At 45.2% G+C, this 20046-nt stretch overlaps 3 protein-coding genes across 3 annotated transcripts in view; all 3 read right to left on the bottom strand.

Annotated features, from left to right (window-relative positions):
* Positions 1-20046, bottom strand: part of LOC116788859 (maestro heat-like repeat-containing protein family member 6) — a 946858-nt gene that overhangs the window by 245724 nt on the left and 681088 nt on the right. The gene's annotated exons all lie outside the window — the stretch shown is intronic.
* SAV1 (salvador family WW domain containing protein 1) lies at positions 175-13067 on the bottom strand. Its single transcript, XM_032692091.1, has 6 exons — positions 12935-13067; positions 10612-11058; positions 3432-3702; positions 2398-2541; positions 1219-1441; positions 175-679 (listed from the first exon to the last, which is right to left on the bottom strand). The coding sequence occupies exons 1-5, from the start codon at positions 13026-13028 to the stop codon at positions 1243-1245; spliced, it is 1155 nt and encodes a 384-aa protein (XP_032547982.1). The 5' UTR covers positions 13029-13067; the 3' UTR covers positions 175-679; positions 1219-1242.
* The window catches only part of NIN (ninein), a 59431-nt gene continuing 58578 nt past the window's right edge, over positions 19194-20046 (bottom strand). The window contains 1 exon segment of the mRNA XM_032692033.1: positions 19194-19403. Coding sequence (XP_032547924.1) covers positions 19194-19403 — 210 coding nt within the window.

The raw sequence follows: 20046 nt of genomic DNA, 5'->3' as shown, positions 1-20046 counted from the left end.
TTTCATTTTGGCTCTCACAGTTGGTGTTTTGTGGGTAATTTACGCACTGACAGGCCCAGAACACGGTGCCATCACTGCAACTGGAGCATCCCAAACCCACGTGGCTTTTACTGCTTGTAAGAGCAGTTTACTTGATGTTCTGAAAGGCCCAAGAATCAGTCCCACGACCCTTCGTTCGTCGAACAAAATGATTTTTATTGAATGAATAGGATTTACAAGAAATGTACTTTTTTTGTCTGCAGTGTTTATTGCACTGAAAAGAATCCATAAATAACATTTCAGGACAATTCATGAACCAGATGGAAATACTGGAGAGGGTAAGTGGACAATTAAAAAATTTCCCCAAGTGAGGAGCTTTAATACAAGACAAAAGCTCGTTAAAAAAGAACAGTAATTGCTGTTACATCCCTGATTTTCCCCGTGGGGTGGCACAGTGCCAATGCCATTGCCTTCCCACCAGAGTGGGTCAGATTTTTGTGAAATGCAGTTTAGCCAGGATTTAAAAAACTCTGCTTAGAGATCTTGGTCTTTAGGAAGGTCCCAAGTGTTCCCCCTCTGAGTGAAAACAAGTAGTAAAATCTGAAGTAAAAAATAAGGCAACTCAGGCTCGGATCTGATGGGAGAAATCAGCTCCTGGTGCTCCTGAACAGGAACAGGGTTGGTGTTCTGTACATTAAAGCTGTAAACAAAGAGCAGAGCTCTCTCAGGAGAGGGACCCCAAATCCTGAGGGAAATACACCCTGAACTAGTCATTTGGATTTGGACAAGGTTTGGAAGCCGGAACATTTCACAGACAGTTGCATCTATTGCCCTTAAAAAATATATAAGTCAGCTTTTAATACTGCAGCTGACTGGGAGGAAAGAGACTGGGATCAGGGCTCTGATCAAACTCCACGCTGGTTTTCAGGATAACAAACTACTCCTTTGCATGGAGAGAAGGGGAAGGAAGGGAAAAAAAAAAAAAAAGAGGGATTACCAAACAATCTCCATTTTTATAAACAACACATAATACATGTAGAAAAATACTCAAGAGGATAATAACAAAGGTGCAACGTCAACAAAAATAAGCTGCCTTTTCAACAAAAGCACTTTTTTTTTTCTTTTCTTTTCAGAGTTTTGAGTGTGGAGGGGAAAAAAAAAAAAAAAAACAAAAACCAACCACCAACCGAACAACCCCCTTTTTTCTTTTTTTTTTTTTTTTAAAGCTGTTGAGTGTCCTCAGAGAGAGTCCGTGGGGAGGGGTCAATAGTTCTTGCCGTGCTGGGCGTACCACTGCTGGCGCTGCTGGCGGTGCTCCAGCTCGGTGAGCAGCGCCTGCCGGAACGCCTCGTACAGCTTCACGATCCGCTCCAGCTCCTTCATGAACAGCAGCTTCAGCATCCCCTGGTACGTGTCCAGGTCCGCCAGCTGGAACAGCTCCCACTTCAGGATGTGGTCGTACCTGGGGGGGGGGAAGGAAAAAAGGGTTTAGATGTGGCAAATCCGCGGGTTTGGGGGTTTTTTGGGGGCTGACGGCACAAACGGAGTTGGGTCGGAAAGCGAGTCGGAAGAATCCTGGTGCGATCCCTCAAATCACACCAAGACTCCAGAAATACTGGAGATCCCTTGAACTGATCAGAATAAAACAACTGAGAAAAATACAGAGGGTGAGAGAGCTGGGGGGGTTCACCTGGAGAAGGGGAGGCTCCAGGGAGAGCTGAGAGCCCCTTGCAGGGCCTAAAGGGGCTCCAGAAGAGCTGGAGAGGAACCTGGGACAAGGGATGGAGGGACAGGACACAGAGAATGGCTTCAAACTGCCAGAGGGCAGGGAGAGATGGGATATTGGGAAGGAATTCCTGGCTGTGAGGGTGGGGAGGCCCTGGCCCAGGTTGCCCAGAGAAGCTGTAGCTGCCCCTGGATCCCTGGAAGTGTCCAAGGCCAGGCTGGATGGGGCTTAGAGCAACCTGGGCTAGTGGGAGGTGTCCCTTCCCATGGCAGAGGGTGGGACTGGCTGATCTTTAATGTCCCTTCCAACCCAAATCGTTCTGTTATTCCGTGATTCCATGATTTAAAATTCTTCAAAGTGAAGGAAAAGTAGCATTTTTTTAAAAAGGAGCAAGACAGACATGAGGAAGTTACACCCTGAAGATGTTTCACATATTTTCTAAGCACGTGGTGCCGCTCTCACAAAGATAAACTGAAAGTAAATCCCACCCTCCACCCTCTGAGCTGCAAGAAATACTGTGATGACTTCAAGTAAGGCCTGAAACAAAGCAAATGTGAGAAACATTCGGTACAACTCCCTCATGTGCTGCGAGCAACAAAATCAGACATGAGCACGAGTTCTGCTTTACACGGAAATTCTTTAGTTTCCAAGTGTGAGCTGCAGAAGGGGAAAAAAAAAGGCAAAAATCTCACTTGACAGGAGCCCTGGCGTAGACCTGGAGCCAGTCTGGGATCTCAGCAGTGTGGTAGGGGTTGGCAGGGACCAGCAGGGGTTGGCTCCGCTCCGCCGGCTGCGGCTGGTAGGACACGGGGGGCGGCTGATCGTAACGGGGGACGCTGGGAGAGGACACAGGGAAAGCTGTGAGCTCCAGGGGGTACCTGACACACTGACAGCATTGACTTCTGGATTTATTGTGACATTTATAGACAGATTAATGTGTGCAAAGGCTGGTGGTGCAGCCACAGCAGGGGCGTGTTGCCTCGGCAGGTCTGCGCCGAGCAGCTCGCCGTTGCTGTTTCGGTGTTTCGCTGCAATCACAGGGTGAAATTCCCCTCACACCCCCTCACCAGAGCACAGGAAAAGCATTAGATCTGGTTCTAAAACATTAAAGAAGAAGTATTGATTCAGCCAAATAATCCACCACTTAATATGTCAGAACAAATGTAGTCAGGCAGCAGCTGATGAGTTATTCCATATAAAGACATCCTCCTATATTTCTCATACATTCATATACAATATTTATCATATATTTATCTTTTGTGCCACATGTTAAAAAACTTTCTCTTCCTGGGTACCAGCAAAACAGACTGAGTGGCAGGAATTCACTGTTAGGTTTGGGTTATATTAGCTTTATTTTTCCTGGAAAATACAAGTAGCTAAAATACCAATTTTCATTCTAGACAAGACTTAATTCACGTTTCAGATCTTCAGCCGCCTCTGTGAGCATCAGATCGAGTTTCTTTCCAGTCTAAACAGTTCAATTCTGCTCCCAGCAGCTTTGCTGTTTTACTGACAGCTGCAGAGCTGCTTTGTTGGAGTGACTGAGGAGCAATATCCTGTTTCTAAACTTGTGACAGAAGCACGAGACAAAACCCCGACGATTACACCTCCTCCTCAAGATCTCGGTGTGCTAAAAATAAGGTTTTGGCACGTTGAGACAAACCCAGTTCCACTTTAACTGGATTAAGGGAAATGCAAGCACAGAGGAGGAGGTTGTCTGCCTCACCTGGGAGCACAGGGATGTTTGTACTGAGCTCTTTTGTTGATGTGATCCACGTAGTAGACCCCGAATTCCGCGGACTCCACACGCTCCCAGCCCGGCGGGAGCCCCTCCCGCTCCAAAGGGTGGCTCCAGTGAGTGGTGTTGGTGTTGTGATCTATGTAGTATTTCCTTCCTCTGATAGTCCAGTCCACTGACCAGCCAGGAGGAAGAGGTAAATCTTCAGAACTATGATTTGTTAAGTTTCCTAGAGACGTAGCAGCAACTCTCCCGATGCCTGAAAAAAAATGGGAGGATCAGGGTTTAGTTAAAGCTTCCCAGAAATGATCGTTTCTGTCAACACAATGTTACAGCTGCACCACTGATCTACAAAAACCCCTCTTTCTCTAGTTACAGCCAGAAATTACAACTATCCAGGAAAATCACCAAACCCCAACAGTGTTTTTTAGGTGAGCCAGTGAAGAACAGCAACAGGATCAGGGAAAACGAGAGAGGAGGGACGTGAAGGGCTGACAGGAATCAGCAGGTGATTAAATTCCCACCTCTTCCCTGGAAACACAACACACTTGGGGTTTATCTACCACTGAATTTAAGAGACTGCTCACTGGCACTTCAAAATTTTAAAAATTAACATGCTGGATGGTGAGAGATGTACTAAAGAAACACAGTTCCTTTCCTGTCCTTTCCTAGGGATAATTAGGAAGCTGGTTGAAATTAAAGACATAATGGCAATTAAAGAAAACAAACAGAAAAAAAACCCCACCCCAAAAAAACCCCAACCACAAAACCACAGTGACATAATCAGGAATTTTGCAGGTCTCTTTCCATTCCTGGGAATCTACAACCTCCTGGATGTGTCAGCCCAAGTTCAACTCCATTTTTTAAATCCTTTCAGCAGCTCCCCTCGGTTCCTCCAGTTCTGCAGTTAAACAGCCTCTGGCTCCAAAGAAATTCCCAATTATCTTCTCATCCCACGGCCAAATGCATCTAATCAATCCCAGTATCATCAGTGTCACCATTTCCCACAGCCAGCAGAAGGGATTTGGGAGCCACCTTTCCCACTTTTTTTTTAGGAGTCAGAGAGTGCCTCCATCACACATCCCACGTTTACTGATGGGAATAACACCCCTTTCCTCCTGTTTTTCAGGAATAGCATTTTTGTGTGATTGTTTTTTGAGGGAAGGGAAAGGCAGAGTCTCTCTCACCTAAAAAGACAGACTGAAAACTGGGTGGGTTGTTTCCCAGTAAAACATGGCATTCATCAACAATGAAGCTACAGGGAGGCTCCAAAGCAACTGGAGAAATATGAAATAAATTTAAAGACCTCTCACACTGTTCCTCAAAAGTTTGAGCTCATCCACAAATCTTTTTCCAGCTTTTTTTATGTTCTGAACTGTCTGGCCTTAAAGGATTCCCTCTTGTTTCAGTACTTACCTATTTGTCAACCTATAAAGGGGAAGCTGTGTCCACCTTTAATTGGGATTTAAGCAACCTGGACCTCTACTTCCAGAGAAAAGCAACATCCTGGAGGCTTCCTGATCTCTGGAAGTCCTGGGGGCAGGGAGGATGTTCCAGCCCCTCACAGTGATGTCACTTGTTTGGTTTTCATTCCACCGACAAAACGCAAACATTTCAGCTTCTTGAAAATACTTTGGATTAAAAAAAAAAAAAATCCTGGGTTTTCTCCAATTAACTGGTTGTAATTTCCTGTACTCTCGTGACTATTTATATTTACATGTTTATATTATTATAGAATAGTCACTCTTTAACAGTGACCATTAAATCAACGCTGCCAGGAGATCTGAACACACAAATTGGGGAAAAAAAAACCCCCACCCCTATTTTCTGTTTGCTGTTCAAACCAGCACATGTTGTTTACAGTTCCTCCACCTTAAATTCAGCAAATACACAGATATATTTATATTTATTCCTCGGGGTAAAGGCTGCTGCTTCCCCACACTTGGAAGATTGCATTAAAAGCTGCACCACCCATCCTCAGCACCAGAAGTTCTCCTGGATTCTCCCAATAGCAGCTTTTTGTTTGTTTGTTTGTTTGTTTAATTTCTGAGATGCAGAGAACAAAAATCACACCAGACCACAAATATATATCTGCCATTTTGATTTCATCTATGAAGAAGCAGAGCCACACCATTAAAGTAAAACTTATATATCAACAGTGTTCCATGACCATGGGACCAAAGGCCAGATTTACAAACTGATGGCTGCAAATACTTCAGGGTGTAATTATTATTTTCTCCCTTAAAACCACAGATCACATTGGGATATTCTCTATGTTGGAAGTTTCATGATGTTGATATTCACAGTGCCTTAAAGCCACCAACCCACTGGGGCATTAAAATCAACAATTGGTACAATTTAGACTTTTTTTTTTTTTTCTCCTATAAATGGAGTTTAATTAGAGAGATCAAGAGAAATTATATATTGGTTTTCCTGATAAACCTCAGCAGATGCTCCTTTGAGGGAGAGTGGATACACAGGTAAGAGAAAAAGCTCCTGCTGTGATTCTGAACGAGGGGAGGAAAATTGACCTTTTTTAGATATATACACCTGTAAGTATCAATAATAAGACTGAACAACACCAAGAGTAAATTCCTATGTGATCTTTCCCAAAATATAAACCAAAGAAGGAAGTTCCAAGCTCCAGCCTAAACCCACGGACTGCTGACACTGCCTTTTCCATGGCACAATGCCAGGAATGACCCTCTTCTGAGTTTAAATTCCAGGTAAGGTCTGAGCCCTGAACCTAAACAAGACAGAAATTCTCATTATTCCTGCTTTCCTAAGGAACAGAGTTGCTTAAATTATCTGCTTTTTCCAAATGTCTCCTTTCCTCTGCTTTGAGAGGATGAGTCTTTACAAACTCCCCTGAGTGGCACTGTCAAATCTCAGGGATGGTCAACAATTAATTTGAATTTATGCAGTTGTGAATCCTCTTCAGGATGTCTCTCCAGGGGTTTTCTAGCCTCATTTGGTAATTCTGGTTATAATGATATAATATAATATATAATGGGGTGTATGTGGTATATATTGGGGTATTATGTGGTATATAATGGGGTATATGTGGTATATAATGGGGTGTGTGTGGTATATAATGAGGTTGCTGTTGCTTTTAAGGAACATCAATACTGAAATTATTTGAGGCTTTGCTTTTTCCTCCCATTCCTAAAACACAGAATCTTCAGTTTTAAGGTCTTGAATTACCACCTTTAACTTTGAGCACCACGTTCCAGTGCACTGTAAAGAGTTCCCTCTCTTAAAAATGTATCTTAAGGTAATAAAAGTCACAAATGTGAAAAATCTGGAGTGTTTTCTTCAGCCAAGGAGGTTGTGTTGGGTTTGTTCCCCCAGGATGGAACAAAGGAAACTGGAATTGATGTGCCAGTGCTTTCCCAGACCCGTGAAGGGCGTTCATTCCCTGCCTGGAAAGAAGTCCAAGTCCTCTGGAGGAAAGATTTCCAGGTCAGCAAAGGGCAGTTCTTCAGTCTGTTGGGCAGGAAGGGCAGGAGGAAAATCCCAGCACCAGTACAATGGAAAAAGAGGAAAAACCTCTGAGGGGAGAGTCTCCCTTTCGTAGGAACTGTGCTGATGTTGGCAGGGAAGTTCCAGAGCCCAGGAACTCCCCACAGCTGCCTCCAACCACATTCCAAAGTGCTGAAGGGCAAATCTCACAAACCAGTGTTTGTCTTTCACCAGCCCAGTTGTCTTGAGAGCCTTTTTCCAGGATGCCAAAATCCTCTCCCTTCCCCTCATCAAACGGGGATGAAGAACAGGAAGAGAAGACGAACCAACTGTTTGATTTGCAGGGAATAAGTCACAACAAAACAGCTAAAAAAGCAGCTCCAATCACTTCTGTCTACACAGGCCTGCAGGTCCCAGGCCTTCCTAACCCATTCCAAAGCATCCAAAGGAACTTCCTGAGCGCAGGCACCTCTTTTGTCAGAGGGAATGGGGCGCTCCAAGCAGGCACAACCTCACCAATAGGAAATGACAGGACGGACTGGGAGGGCTGCAAGAATTATGCTGCAAAATTACTGCAAAATCAGCACAAAGGAAGAAAAGGGCAGGAACTGCCACTTGTTTGAAAACGAGAGACGTGTAAACACCTAAAAAGTGTGGCTGTTTTAGCCCTAAATAGGTTTCATGTAATAATCTGTATTTATTTTTGCTCTTTTACGAAACACGAACACCGGGTTGCAATTTTTTACGAGGTTTACAAGATGAACCTACTTTCACTCAGTTAATTGTTTCTCTCCTCTGCCATCCCAGTGAACCAATTCCAATCCAGAGTCCCTCCACACTGTGATTTCAATCTCAGCAATTTTTCATAGACACAGAAGAATGTTCTTACCGCTCACACAGGGACAAATAACTCTGAGGTCTTGGTTACAAGTTACTTCCAAGCTACACTGTAGGTATAACTTCAACCACAGACCTCCCCAAAACTTTAACCTAGAAGAGAGGAAAGACATGGCCAGGAAAGACAGGTAAAGGCTCTTAGAAATAAGTTTGAAAAGGACACTAAAAAAAAATTAAAAAAAAAAAAAAAAGAAATAAAAAAGTTCAAGAAATGCCACAGAGGTAGGGAAACATATAAAACCAGGAGGTATCTCAACTGAAAGCTTTGTTCAGAGAAACCAGCAACACTGGATTGGTAATTAAAAGCAAATTTAATGAAAATAAGAAAAGGAGAACGTGGGAGAACTGAATAATGACAGAGAAAACATGACTTCAAGGGGAAATGCTTGTGGAAGAACATGTAATGTTGTCAACAAACTGCTGAAAAACCACGGGGCTCGCTTTGCTGAACACCCTGAAGAGCTCACTAAGAACGTGTTTGCAACTTCTCTCCAGATTATAAAGAGGAGAATCTTTATTTTTTGAGTGAAAGCTGAAATTCTCACTTCCCAAAAACCACCTGGTGGACCCACCACTAAAGGAAATTAATTCACCAACAGCAACAACGCCTCGTGTTCATCAGGCAACGTTTCCTTGGGAATCCACCCAAAATGTACCAGAACTGACCTTCAGAGGGAGGCTGGGAGAGGAGGGAAAGGGGAGAAGGCAGCATTTACAGACTCCACCCAACAAAGGGATTTTTTAACTGGAAACTGTAGGTATGAGGCAATTTTGCCAACGATTATCTCAGTGAACAATATCGATCAGGTCGAACATTGAGAAGCAGCAACGCAGACACAGAAGAAAAAAGGAATTCAGACAAAGACAATGAAAGCAAAAGGCCTGCCTCGGGATTCTGGAACTGTGGGGGAAAAAGGAACAAGAAATGAAAGAAAAATGGCTGTAGCAGCTCAAGGGAAACACTCGAGGTTTGAATGATGGTTCAAAAAAAAAAGAAAAAAAAAGAAGCTTCGCGGTGAGATGAAAGCAAGAAAATCTAAGGTTTTCTTACATTGGGCCACATAATTCTTTGACTGAGGAAAAGTAACAGCAATTATTGAAAAGATGTAGAAAATGAAGGACATAAGTGACGTTCTTACTGTGGTGAAACTGAGAGAGGAATTTCAGAGTTCATGTTCCGTGCTGAGATAAATTTAAAAAAAAAAAACAAAACAAAGCAGAGGAAAGGGAAACACTTTGGCAGACAAAAGGCTCACCCTTGTCTCTCCCTACAAATGCACGAGATTAAATCCTCCCCCCTTACAAAATCTGTGTAGAATTTGTTCAAACTATTCAATGTTAAATATGAGGTTGAATGACAGAGCCCAAACAAGCAGCAGCAGCTCCTTCAGGGACTTCCAGGGCTAAGGGGACACAGGTAAACAAACAGCAGGGGGAAAAAAAGTTTATTTAGAAAGAAGAAATTGCTACAGTTGAGAAAAATATGGCTGTGAAGCCCTACTTTTAGCTTCTTTTGCAGATTTGATAGATTGACCTCCACTTTTGGGCCAGAGCTTTAATTTTTGAAGCCTCCTCAGCAGACCCAGCAAGTGTGGTAATTCTGAACTTAAACTGATGGATTGGTTTGTGAAATCCTCCCCTCCTGCCTCTCTTCCCCAAATTATCCCAGCACAACTCTCCCAGATGCTCGTTACCTGCACCAGGTGAGTGTTTCATGACTGTTGGATGAGCAACAACCAGCAGAGATGGAGGTAAATCAGATGCATTTAGCAAAATAAAGGAGGGTTAAAGCAGCAAGACTCAAAAGCTCAGCACTTCAGAATTTCCTGCCTGACAGCTCCCACATCCCCCTTCTATCACTTCTCATGGAAATGTTTCTGTGGTCAAGGAAACACAAGTCCCTGACAGGTTCTAATTCCACACAGGAGCTCAGGAGCATTAAATGCTGGATGTTCTTCCTGGCAGGTTTATTTTTCTAGACAGGAGATTTATTTTATTAGAGACTAATTGCTACTTTGTTTGCAGATTACGAGTGACAATGTATTTAATGTTGAAGGTAAGTTATTTACAGGTTTGAAATGTTTCTTTCTTTCAAACTCCTCCTTGGGCATAGTTTTTGCAGCATCAAATACAGAATCAAATATTTCAGAAAAGTGGTATTTAATGGCTTCTTCTTTCTTATGCTGTTCTTTAGAAAACAAAGACAAGTACCAGTGAAAAACTGAGGGGGAAAACAGGTATATTTACAAACAATATTAAAAGCTAAAAGGAAGGAGTCAAGGACCAGGACCAGATGCCAATTTGCTAATTACACAAAGCAATCATTCCTCCCTTTGACTATTCATAAGCAATTATTTTAATTATTGAGGTCAAATTAAAACAATGACATTAAATAATAAGACAATGAGAGTTAAAATAGAATGATAATAACAACAACAACGATGCTGCAATGTTATAATCTAGAGCTGTTGGTTATTCTCTCTATCATGAAACTAGATGCTCCCTAATAAATAATAAAACCAAAATACCTTCTTAGCCAGGAACTGATGCAACTTTGTGTAGAGGAGTTGCACGTATACTTGGCATTAAGAAAACCAAAATTTGCTTAAACTTATCCCATTTCTTTAATAAATAAAGAGCGTGTAAAGAGTATCTTCCCTTTCTGGATACGTGTGCTCAAATTCTCAAAGATCTAATTATTCAGATCTCAGAAACATCACGGAAAAGCAGGTCAGTCCTACACAGCCCAACTCCTAAAAACACCATCCAGGGGCACCTAAACCCTCAGCAAAACCCCAAAGACCCTTACCTGAGGTGTGCCTCCCATGATTCTGGGACATCCTCTGGAAAAGCTCACTGCCGTGCTCGTAATACCTGTAGTCCTCGTGGGCTCGGTCGCTCACCTGCCGCCTCCTCTGGGCCTCGTAGAAGTGATCATAATAATAACACCGCGCTCCGGGGTCTCCGTTTTCCAGCCCGGGACTGGCTTCTGCCAGGAAGGACTGGGAGGAGGAGCCGTATTCCCTCGGGACATCAGCCAGACTCCTGGCCAGATAGGAGGGTGCAGACAGTCTGTTGCTCTCCCGCCTCATTATTTCGTGGGGCGGCCTCTGCACCGGGGTTCGGAGGAAACTCTGGTTCCTGGAAACAATTCCATCTCCTCCAGGGGCGTAGGCAGAGGGCGTGGAGTCGGGAGGGCAGATGTCAGTTCGTCTTGGAATGGTCGGACCGTGACGGATAAAGGAAGGCATCAGGTCTAGTGAAGAGCAGGGAAGAGAAGTCAGAACTCCGCCTGCGCTTCCACGTAAAGCCTCCGACCGCCACCCTAAAACTGAGGGGATTCCTGTGTAAAACCCATTTAATGCACATGCAAACGGGCTGGGAATGCTGCGGGGTGTCCTGGTGCAACAGGAACCAGCACACCTCCCACCAGCAACAAACCGGTGCCAGGACGGTGCAGTTCTGCCAGTTCAGACCAGCCCCAAACCCATCAAAAAACACACAAACAAAAAACCCCAAACCACCCACTCTGTGCTGTGGCTGCGTCAGTCGGGGTTTGCATCTATTAGAAGGGTCAAGGAAACCCCAATATCATGGCTACTACTTCACTGGGAACACTGTGCTTACGAACTGGGGATAACAAGATGTTAATGCCCACAGGCTCACAGGGATCCAGGGTGGAAACAGAATCCACACCATGTCCACCCATCCCAAAATCACCAGGCTCAGCCAGAAGAATGCTGTCACCCTGCACATGCTAAATCCTCAGATTATCATGGAGATATTTCACTTTCTCTCCTTTACAGTTTCACTGCCTCCCTCCAGTAAGGGAAACATTCCTCCTCTCCCTGCTTTTTACTTTCAGCGTGATATAAATTAAGTAGTTCCCTCCAGCTAAGTCAACACAAATAACTGCCTTCATTTAGAATGAGGTTGTGCCTATTATTAATAAGCTCTTACAGGTAAAATGTAGGTCTCTGGGTAAAAATCTGGTGCACCCCAGAAGGTGTCAGCAGTAAATTTATCGTGATCACTCCACAGCATGTAAGAGCATAAATGAGTAAATTTCTGAACACCTCAGACACAGCCACAGCTTAATAGAACAAAAATTAGTTGGGTTTTTGTGTTTAAGGACTAAGCCAATGCAACCAAACTACTAAATTATTTTGCCTGTTGACTGAGGAACCAGTTGTTCGTGCAGCAAACACTTCCAGAAAAGCTGAGTGCCTGCTCCTGCCAGCAAATCAGTTTTTGCTAGCTGGGAACTCCAACCTAATCCCGCAGTTACAGAGTAAATAAAAACATTTCAGTCTCGGGTTGCCATCAAAGAGCAACAAAAAAAAAAAGAAAACTCAGTGTCTTTTCAGTGGGTATTTGCCAGTGTTCTGTCCAGTCCCGGGAAAACGGGGCTGTGGCATCAGAGCCAGGTGAGCCACGGGAAGCTCCTGCATTCCAGGTGACCTCACCGGGCTGAGTCACGGATAGGACCTGGAGCGTTTGCTTCCGCGGGGATTTTATGCAACTGCCGGGCAGGACAGTTATCTCATTCCCAAAGCACATCGGGAAAACAACCACTCCATTCTGGAAAGGGAGAGGTCACAGAATCACGGAATCACAGACTGGCTTGGGTTGGAAGGGACATTAAAGACCACCCATCGTGTTCCACCCGCTGCCACGGGCAGGGACACCTTCCACCAGCCCAGGATGCTCCAAGACCATCCAACCTGGCCTTGTGACCTCTTAATTTACGCAAAAACGAAGCGTGGAGATTCCGTGAACCCCGACCTGCCGAAACCGAGGAGCTGAGAACTGAGGAAATCACAAACCCCACCAGGCTGGGGCACGACGAGCACCCGACGCGTGCAGCGCTCTCTTTGAAAGTGGGGCTCCCTTTATCTTCCCTCCGTCACCTCCCAGGGCTCGCAAAGGAATTAAACACACACACATACGGAGAGAAAGAGAGAAATACCCCCCCCCCCCCCCACACACACACAGGGATGACCCCCCATCCTGCACGGGGGCTCCCCGAGGCCGCGCCGCTCCAGGCCCCGCTCCGGCCGCACACAAAGGCCTCGGGCTCGCCCCCCCGGACCCCGGGCTGGTGTCCCCGCGGTGTTCGCCCCGACACTCACTCCTCAGGAGCGGGCTCGTCTCCTTCTTCACGTACTTCCCCTGCACCTCGCCCGGCTTGGAGAGCTCCGTCCGCGTCTTCTTCCGCGACAGCATCCCACCTCCCGGCGCGCCGCCACCGCCCGCATGCCCGGCGCCGCTCCCCGCTCCGCAGGGCGGGGGGGGTCCGGCCGCCCCCGGGGATCGGGCCGGGGCCGCGATCGGGCCGGGGATGGGGATGGGGAGCGGGGCCGGGCCGGGGGTCGCTGAGGGGACGCGGCGGGCGCGCGGGGGCTTGTGGGAAGGCGGCGGCCGCCGCCCTCCGGGCCGGCCGCGGGCAGCGCAGGGGAGGGGGCGCCGCCACAGCGCCCCCGCGCGGCCGGGAGGGCGCGGCCCCGGCCCTCACGGGGACCGGGAGCCCCGGGGTGCCGGGGAATGCCGGAATCCCCGAATCCCGGGGAGTCCCGTAATCTCAAAGTCGCGGAGTGACAGAATCACTGAGCCGCAGAACCACCGAGCTCGGAAAAGAGATCATCGAGTCCAAACTTGTGCCCGATGCCCACCTTGTTCCCCAGCCCGGCCAGTCCTTCCTGGGACACCTCCAGGGATGGGGACTCCAAACCTCCCTGGGCAGCCCCTTTTAATGTCCAGTCACTCTTTCTGTAAAGAAATTCCTCCTGATGTCCAAACTGAACCTCCTTTGGTGTAACTTGAGGCCGTTCCCTCTCTTCCTGTCCCTTGTTCCCTGAGAGCAGAGACAACACAACACTCCCCCCGGCTCCCCCCTCCATTCAGGCAGTTGCAGAGCCAGAAGGTCCCCCCTGAGCCTCCTTTGCTCCAGGTTGAGCCCCCCCAGCTCCCTCAGCTGCTCCTGCTGCTCCAGCCCCTTCCCAGCTCTGTTCCCTTCCCTGGACACGCTCCAGTCCCTCAATGTCCTTCTTTAATTGAGGGACACAAAACTGGACTCAGCACTCGAAGTGTGGCCTCACCAGTTCCCAGCACAGGGGGACAATCATTTCCCTGGTCCTGCTGGCCATGCTATTCCTGATACAGACCAGGTGCCATTGGCCTTCTTGATCACCTGGGCACACACACTGATTTATCTTGTCCTTCTCTAGGACAAGAGGCACAGGGCAGAAAGTGATGCCCAGGAAGTTCCACCTGGACACGAGGAAGAACTTTCCTGTGCAGTGACTGAGCACTGAACAGATTGCACAGAGAGGGTGTGGAATCTCCTCACTGGGGATATTCCAGAGCCAGCTGGACACAATCCTGTGCCATGTGCTCTGGGATGACCCTGCTTGAGCAGGGAGGTGGGACCAGATGATCCGCTGTGGTGCCTCCCAACCTGACCCATCCTGGGATTCTGTGAACCTCCCCTGTCTCAGTTTAATGCCATTTCCTCTTGTCCTCACACTGGTCATCAAAAGACAAAGATTTAGAAGGTTAAAAGGTGCCCGGTTCTGGGCTCCTCAGGACAAAAGATATGGAGCTCCTGAAGTAAGTCCAGTGTAGGAGGACTGTGGAGATGATGAGGGGACTGGAGCACCTCGTGTGTGAGGACAGGCTGAGGGAGCTGGGGCAGTTCAGACTTAAGGAGACTGAGGGGAATCTTACCAATGTATATAAATGTTTGAAGGGAGGGTGCAAATAAAATGGCTGGAGCTGTGTCAGGAGAGGTTTAGGTTGGATCTCAGGAAAAGGTTCTTCCCCCAGAGGGTGGTCGGGCACTGAACAGGCTCCCCAGGGCAGTGGGCACGGCCCCAAGGCTGCCAGAGCTCAAGGAGCTTTTAGACAACATTCTCAGGGACCGGGTGGGATTGTCGGGGTGTCCTGGGCAGGGCCAGGGGTTGGAGTGGATGATCCTTGTGGGTCCCTTCCAACTCAAGCTATTCTGTGGTTCTAAGAGGATGGACCAGGCTCTGCTTGGTGGTGCTCTCAGCAATAAGACGAGAGGCAACAGGCAGAAAGTGGAATACAAGAAGTTCCACTCGAATATGAGGAAGAACTTCTTTCCTGTGTGGTGACCAAGCACTGGCCAGGCTGCCCAGAGAGGGTGTGGAGTCTCCTTCCCTGGAGATATTCAAAACCTGTCTGGACACAATCCCAAGTGATGTGTTCTGGGGGACCCTGCTTGGGTAGGGGGGTTGGACTAGATGACCTTCAGTGGTCCATTCCAACCCGAACCACTCCATGATTCTGTGAAAGGCTCACAACAAGCACTGAATATTTTCCATATAAAAGTGAAAAATAGGAATACAATTTCAATTGAGGGCAGGGTGTCCTCGATAGTAAGTTGAGGTGCATTCACTACCAGTCAAGATTTTTACCCTTTAATCGATTTCATACTTTCACAATGGAAGAAACTACTTTTCATAGCTGCCAAACTGTCCGTTTTCCTATTAAAGCTTTGTCTGATAAATTGGCAGATACTACTTGAAATGCCTGCAAATTCCATGGGAAGAGAAGTGGTAGATGCCCCATCCCTGGAAGTGTTCAAGGCCAGGTTGGACAGGGCTTGGAGCAACCTGGGATAGTGGGAGGTGTCCCTGCTCATGGCAGGGGTTTGGAACTCCATGGCCTTTAGACGTCACTTCCAACTCAAATTATTCCATGATTCTATGATTTTCATGCTGGATAAAGAACAAAAGACACAAGCACGGATCATACATTAATGTATTTTTTTTTCATCCATTATAAATAATGTGTAAGTTGGTTCATCTCTCAGTTTTACACGATGTTCTAAGGACAATATATTACACCAGAACAAAACAAACTCGATAGAAAAAAAATATATATACATTTGTTTTCATTTGTACAGAAGTCATTCATCATGAAATGACACCAAATGGGAGACTGAACAGGTTAAATGATGGAAATCCTGAGAGACAGGGATGGTATTTGCTGAAAGTAAACAAAAGGGTTTTACTTGATAGATCCAGACTGTCCCCTGCTCTACCTAACTCATAATCTGGCTAAAATCAAATATGTTACAACCCTTCTTTTTTTTCCAACCAGAATTCAAATAATTCAGTTTTCCTTGTATTTAAGTACTACCTGGAGAATGTGCCACAATGTGGACTTTTAAATCACTCTAAACTGACAAGCAGCACTTCAACTGTGTGAATTTAGTACACATAAATTTAACTTGGGGACTGTGCCCTTCCAAAACCCCCAACCTGAAATGTCTATGTGCCTTTATTTTCACAGTGATTCATAAAGCAACAGTTGAAAACACTTAAACCACCTTCTGGTAAGAAAGTAGTTCATATGTGACATGGCAAGACCTGTTGTATGAACGAGGCCTAAAAATTCAGTGACTTTTGACTGCTACAACATTAAATACTTTGGTTTTTGCCTATACTGCATAGGAGACACATTCATGCACAAAACACCGTTAATGCTTTAATAATTTACACGTTTATATGGTTATTTTCAGTAGCCTGGACTTTGTAAAAAGAGCTGCTGCTCTTCTGAGCTGACACAATGAGAACCAAGAAGCAACACAGACACCCGTAAGCAGCAGTGCCTTTTCTCTGGGATCCCTCCTTTTGGGAAGGGATTGTCCTGAATTATCCTGGAGCAAAGAACCCAGCACAGCAGAGAAAGGCTCTAAAATGTGTAATGGCAAAAGGCACTTCTGAGAATTCACACAAATACACCAGTGGAAGTGGAGTTTTGCCTCAAAAATATTCACCAGTAGGATGTTTTTCTCCTCCTCTCTCCTCTGCTTAGGTTGGGGGTTTTTTTTGAATCTAAATGAAATAAAAGCAGAGCAAGGTAGAATAGGGGAGAAAGGGAGAAGCCAAAAGGCCCTTTTCTCTGTTTCTCCCTTCTATTCCAACACCTGGGCTCCCTTTTTGGTGCTGTGCTCTTCCAATGTCTGTATTTTTGGTTTGGAAAGGCCTGGTAGCTACCAGGAGATTAAAAGAATTAGTGCAGCAGTGGAGCCTTTAAAATTGAGTCATGTGAAATGAATTGCACAACAATTTAAGTGAAATATTCTCTCTTCAGACCTTGGTCACAGACGGAAGTAAACCAAGGTCAAGGTACGAACTAGTGTTAAAATAATTAGTACTAAATTAGTGCTAGCTAATAATATTTTCCCAAATAGAAGTTCTGGACCTCATTTCCTCCGTTTCCTGGAAGTATTTTGGAGCTTTGCTAATTCCCACAGCATGGGCCTGGTTTTAGGGGTGTGCTCAGTTCCCACTTTGCAAACACACAGAGATTTATTGTAGCTGAGACTACCTGATGATTAGTATTAAAAGAAACAAGACCTCACTATTTCAGCTTTTTAAAACCTCAGATTTACATCAATTTGCCACGATTCCAATCTGGGAAGATATTTTTGCAGCCTCTGAAAAACCAGTAAATCCTCAGTTTTGAGATGACTTGGAGAAATCCCCACTCCAGGCATTTAGGAAAGCACAGCAGTGAAATGATTTATAAGGACTGTGTGATGCTGCAACATGATGTTCTTCCATGATTATATTTCCATTTCCAGTACGTTGCCTGCAATGGAGGAGGAGGAGGAGAAGGTCCATCAACCCTCCAAAATTAAGAAGTAACCCCATAGACACAGAGAGCATCCTCTAAAGCCACATGCTAACCAGTACCAAGTAAAACTCCTTTTCCAGAGGTTCCTCCACGGCTTGCAGGCAGTGTTATCCCAGTTTCTGGGGGACTCCTGGCTCATGACAGAATTATCACCTTGCTAGTGGTCTCTGAGACAAAACACCTCTCCCTCTGTGTTCTCAACCATCTATTTAAAGAGGTCCAGTTTCAAGTATTGCCAGCGTGGCCCCTGTCACCAGTTTGATTTACAGTGTTTAGTGGTGTCTTACTGGTCTGGCTTGAAGGTGTTCCCAAAAAACTTGCATTCTCCCAGCCTCCCCCACTGAGCCAACAGGAGGGATCCCCTCTCATTCCAAACCTTGATGCTCCTCTGTTGGTTAAGGAGGACTAAGGTAATACTCACCCAAATACAGTTTGGTTTATCCTGCTTTTCCTAACACGTATTTATCTTCCTCTACTGACATTTATATCCACATTTACAACGCTGAAGGAAGTTAATTTAGGCTGTTATTCCCTGAGTTCTTTGGATTCACATTGAATATGTCTCTTCACACAATTAATTACAATTAATCACAGACTTGAATTCTGTACTAGGATCTACTACAGATCATCCCTCAGGTCAAAACAAACGCTGCATTCACGGCAAAGCTCCGTGTTTGTGAGGATTCCGACGCCAGGATTCCACTGACAAAATCATCCAAGTGCCCCTTTTTCATTCTTCTGCCAGCTGTTTAATAAACATACTGCACTGCTCTACTGAATTTACAAATTATATATAATAATTTACAGAATTGTACAAACAAAACTCCCATCTTCACTTCCGTTGAGTGACTCTTCCTGTGTTTAATATAACTTACTTCCGCATACAAAAAAATTAAGGCCTCTACAATTTATAAGTTGTCTGGCAGCTTAAAAAAACCCAAAAATAGAAATAGTCTTTATTTGCCAGCTGGGAAATTTCTTCACATGAAATATCTTTACACTTAGTTGGAGGCAGCAGTCTAGTTATATATTTTAAATAAACCTTTTTTTTTCTGAGCTCTGCACAGAAAAAGCTGTGAAGAATAACTCAGAAGCCTAATGCATAATTTCTTTAGAAAGACCAGAATCAGTTTGGAGGACACAGACCATCCCAGGAAAGTCTTGCCTTTGACAACATTTATACAGACATTTATATTTCAGCTGACTGGTCAGCTGAAGCCTGAGCTATCAGCATTTCTAGGTTTGGAGCATGAAGTATTGTAGAAAGCCAAAAATATTCTAAAGCTTTGAATTCAGTGATGTAAATTTGCTTTTAGGCCTTGGCTTCAACGTGGATTCTGGGAATGATAACTCATGCTCCAAAACCTAGAAATACTGACAGGGCAGTCTTCAACAAACTGAGCCAGTACAGGAAATTCAGAATTTAGATTTTACACGAAACCCGAGGCAGCAAAATAAGTTAACCTAGAAAACACACGGGTTTGGTTTTTTTACGTGGCGAAAGTTACTTTTGGGCAAAACTCAGCAGAAAGACAATCTGGGAACAAACAAAACTCTCATTTGGCAGTGCCCAGTTTGGGAATTTAGCTCTGTGCTCTCCTCCTTAACCAAAATTCATCCATAAAAAAAAAAAAAAAAAAGAAAAGGCAACGCAGTGAGAAGCTGAACCATCAGCTTCATTTCAGTAAAGTGCTTGGGCCCGGGACACCCGGAGTGGCTTCACTACGACCTGACCTCGGAGGCTGAGCCGAAGGAAGGGGATGCCAAGTTCCTCACTATCCTGTTGAGGTTGGCAATTTTTTCTTCCAGCAGATAGTTCTTCCTCTCCGCGGATTTCTGCCGCTGCTCCGTCGCCTCCAGAGCCTTGAGGAGCTGCGCGTTCTCCACGTAGAGATCCTTGACCATCGCGTCCGCTTTGGTGTTCTTGGAGAGCTGGGGTGGGAATGGGACACAGTTACTCACCAGGCTAAAAATAAAATAAAATAAAAAAACCCACAACAAACCACCCTAACGTTTAAAATAAAATTTGAATTTTTAAATTAAATTTAGATTAAAATTTAAAATAAAACCAGCGGGCGAACGTGTTGGTTGTAACTCGAACGTCAAAGGAAAAACCCACCCGTTCATCTTATCACCATCTTGGTTAAAAACCTGGAGTCTTCAGACTGAATATTCTGAATATTTTGAGACTGGAAAAGCTATTCAAGGAGATGATAAAGGGCTTCAAGTGCTTCATAACATTTGTCCTCCACAGATAAATCCAGGTCGCAACAGGATCCAGAAGCCCGGTGATCCCACAGAGACAATTCCAAAAACCAAAACCCCCCCAAACCCACACCAAACAAGGTGTATTTGGAGCAGGAGGCATCAAAGAAATCAGTAATTGTACAATAATCCTCTCTGAACTCTTCATCAAGTTCTTTTTCCTCGTTTTCTAAGCAAACTTTTCCAGTTAGGGATCCTTGGCTGGAATTTGGTGTTTTCTTCCTGAGCTAGGAAATCATTGAGTGGCGGACTCCAAACTCCTAATTTGGAGTTTTAGGACTTTTTGGGCTCAAAAGCATTAAAACAAAAA

This window comes from Chiroxiphia lanceolata, chromosome 6, assembly GCF_009829145.1.
Source record: "Chiroxiphia lanceolata isolate bChiLan1 chromosome 6, bChiLan1.pri, whole genome shotgun sequence".
Lineage (NCBI taxonomy): Eukaryota > Metazoa > Chordata > Aves > Passeriformes > Pipridae > Chiroxiphia > Chiroxiphia lanceolata.
The sequence above is the reverse complement of the archived record's forward strand: the minus strand, read 5'-3'. Positions and strand labels throughout refer to the sequence as shown.

What these genes read in the sequence shown, in the direction of transcription:
- SAV1 (XM_032692091.1), bottom strand. Translation starts at nt 13,028, where the DNA reads ATGCTGTCGCGGAAGAAGACGCGGACGGAGCTCTCCAAGCCGGGCGAG. An exon ending in GACGAGCCCGCTCCTGAGGA is followed by an intron (nt 11,059 to 12,934) that starts GTGAGTGTCGGG and finishes GCTCTTCACTAG; the next exon opens with ACCTGATGCCTTCCTTTATC. An exon ending in TACGCCAGGGCTCCTGTCAA is followed by an intron (nt 1,442 to 2,397) that starts GTGAGATTTTTG and finishes CCCCCCCCCCAG; the next exon opens with GTACGACCACATCCTGAAGT.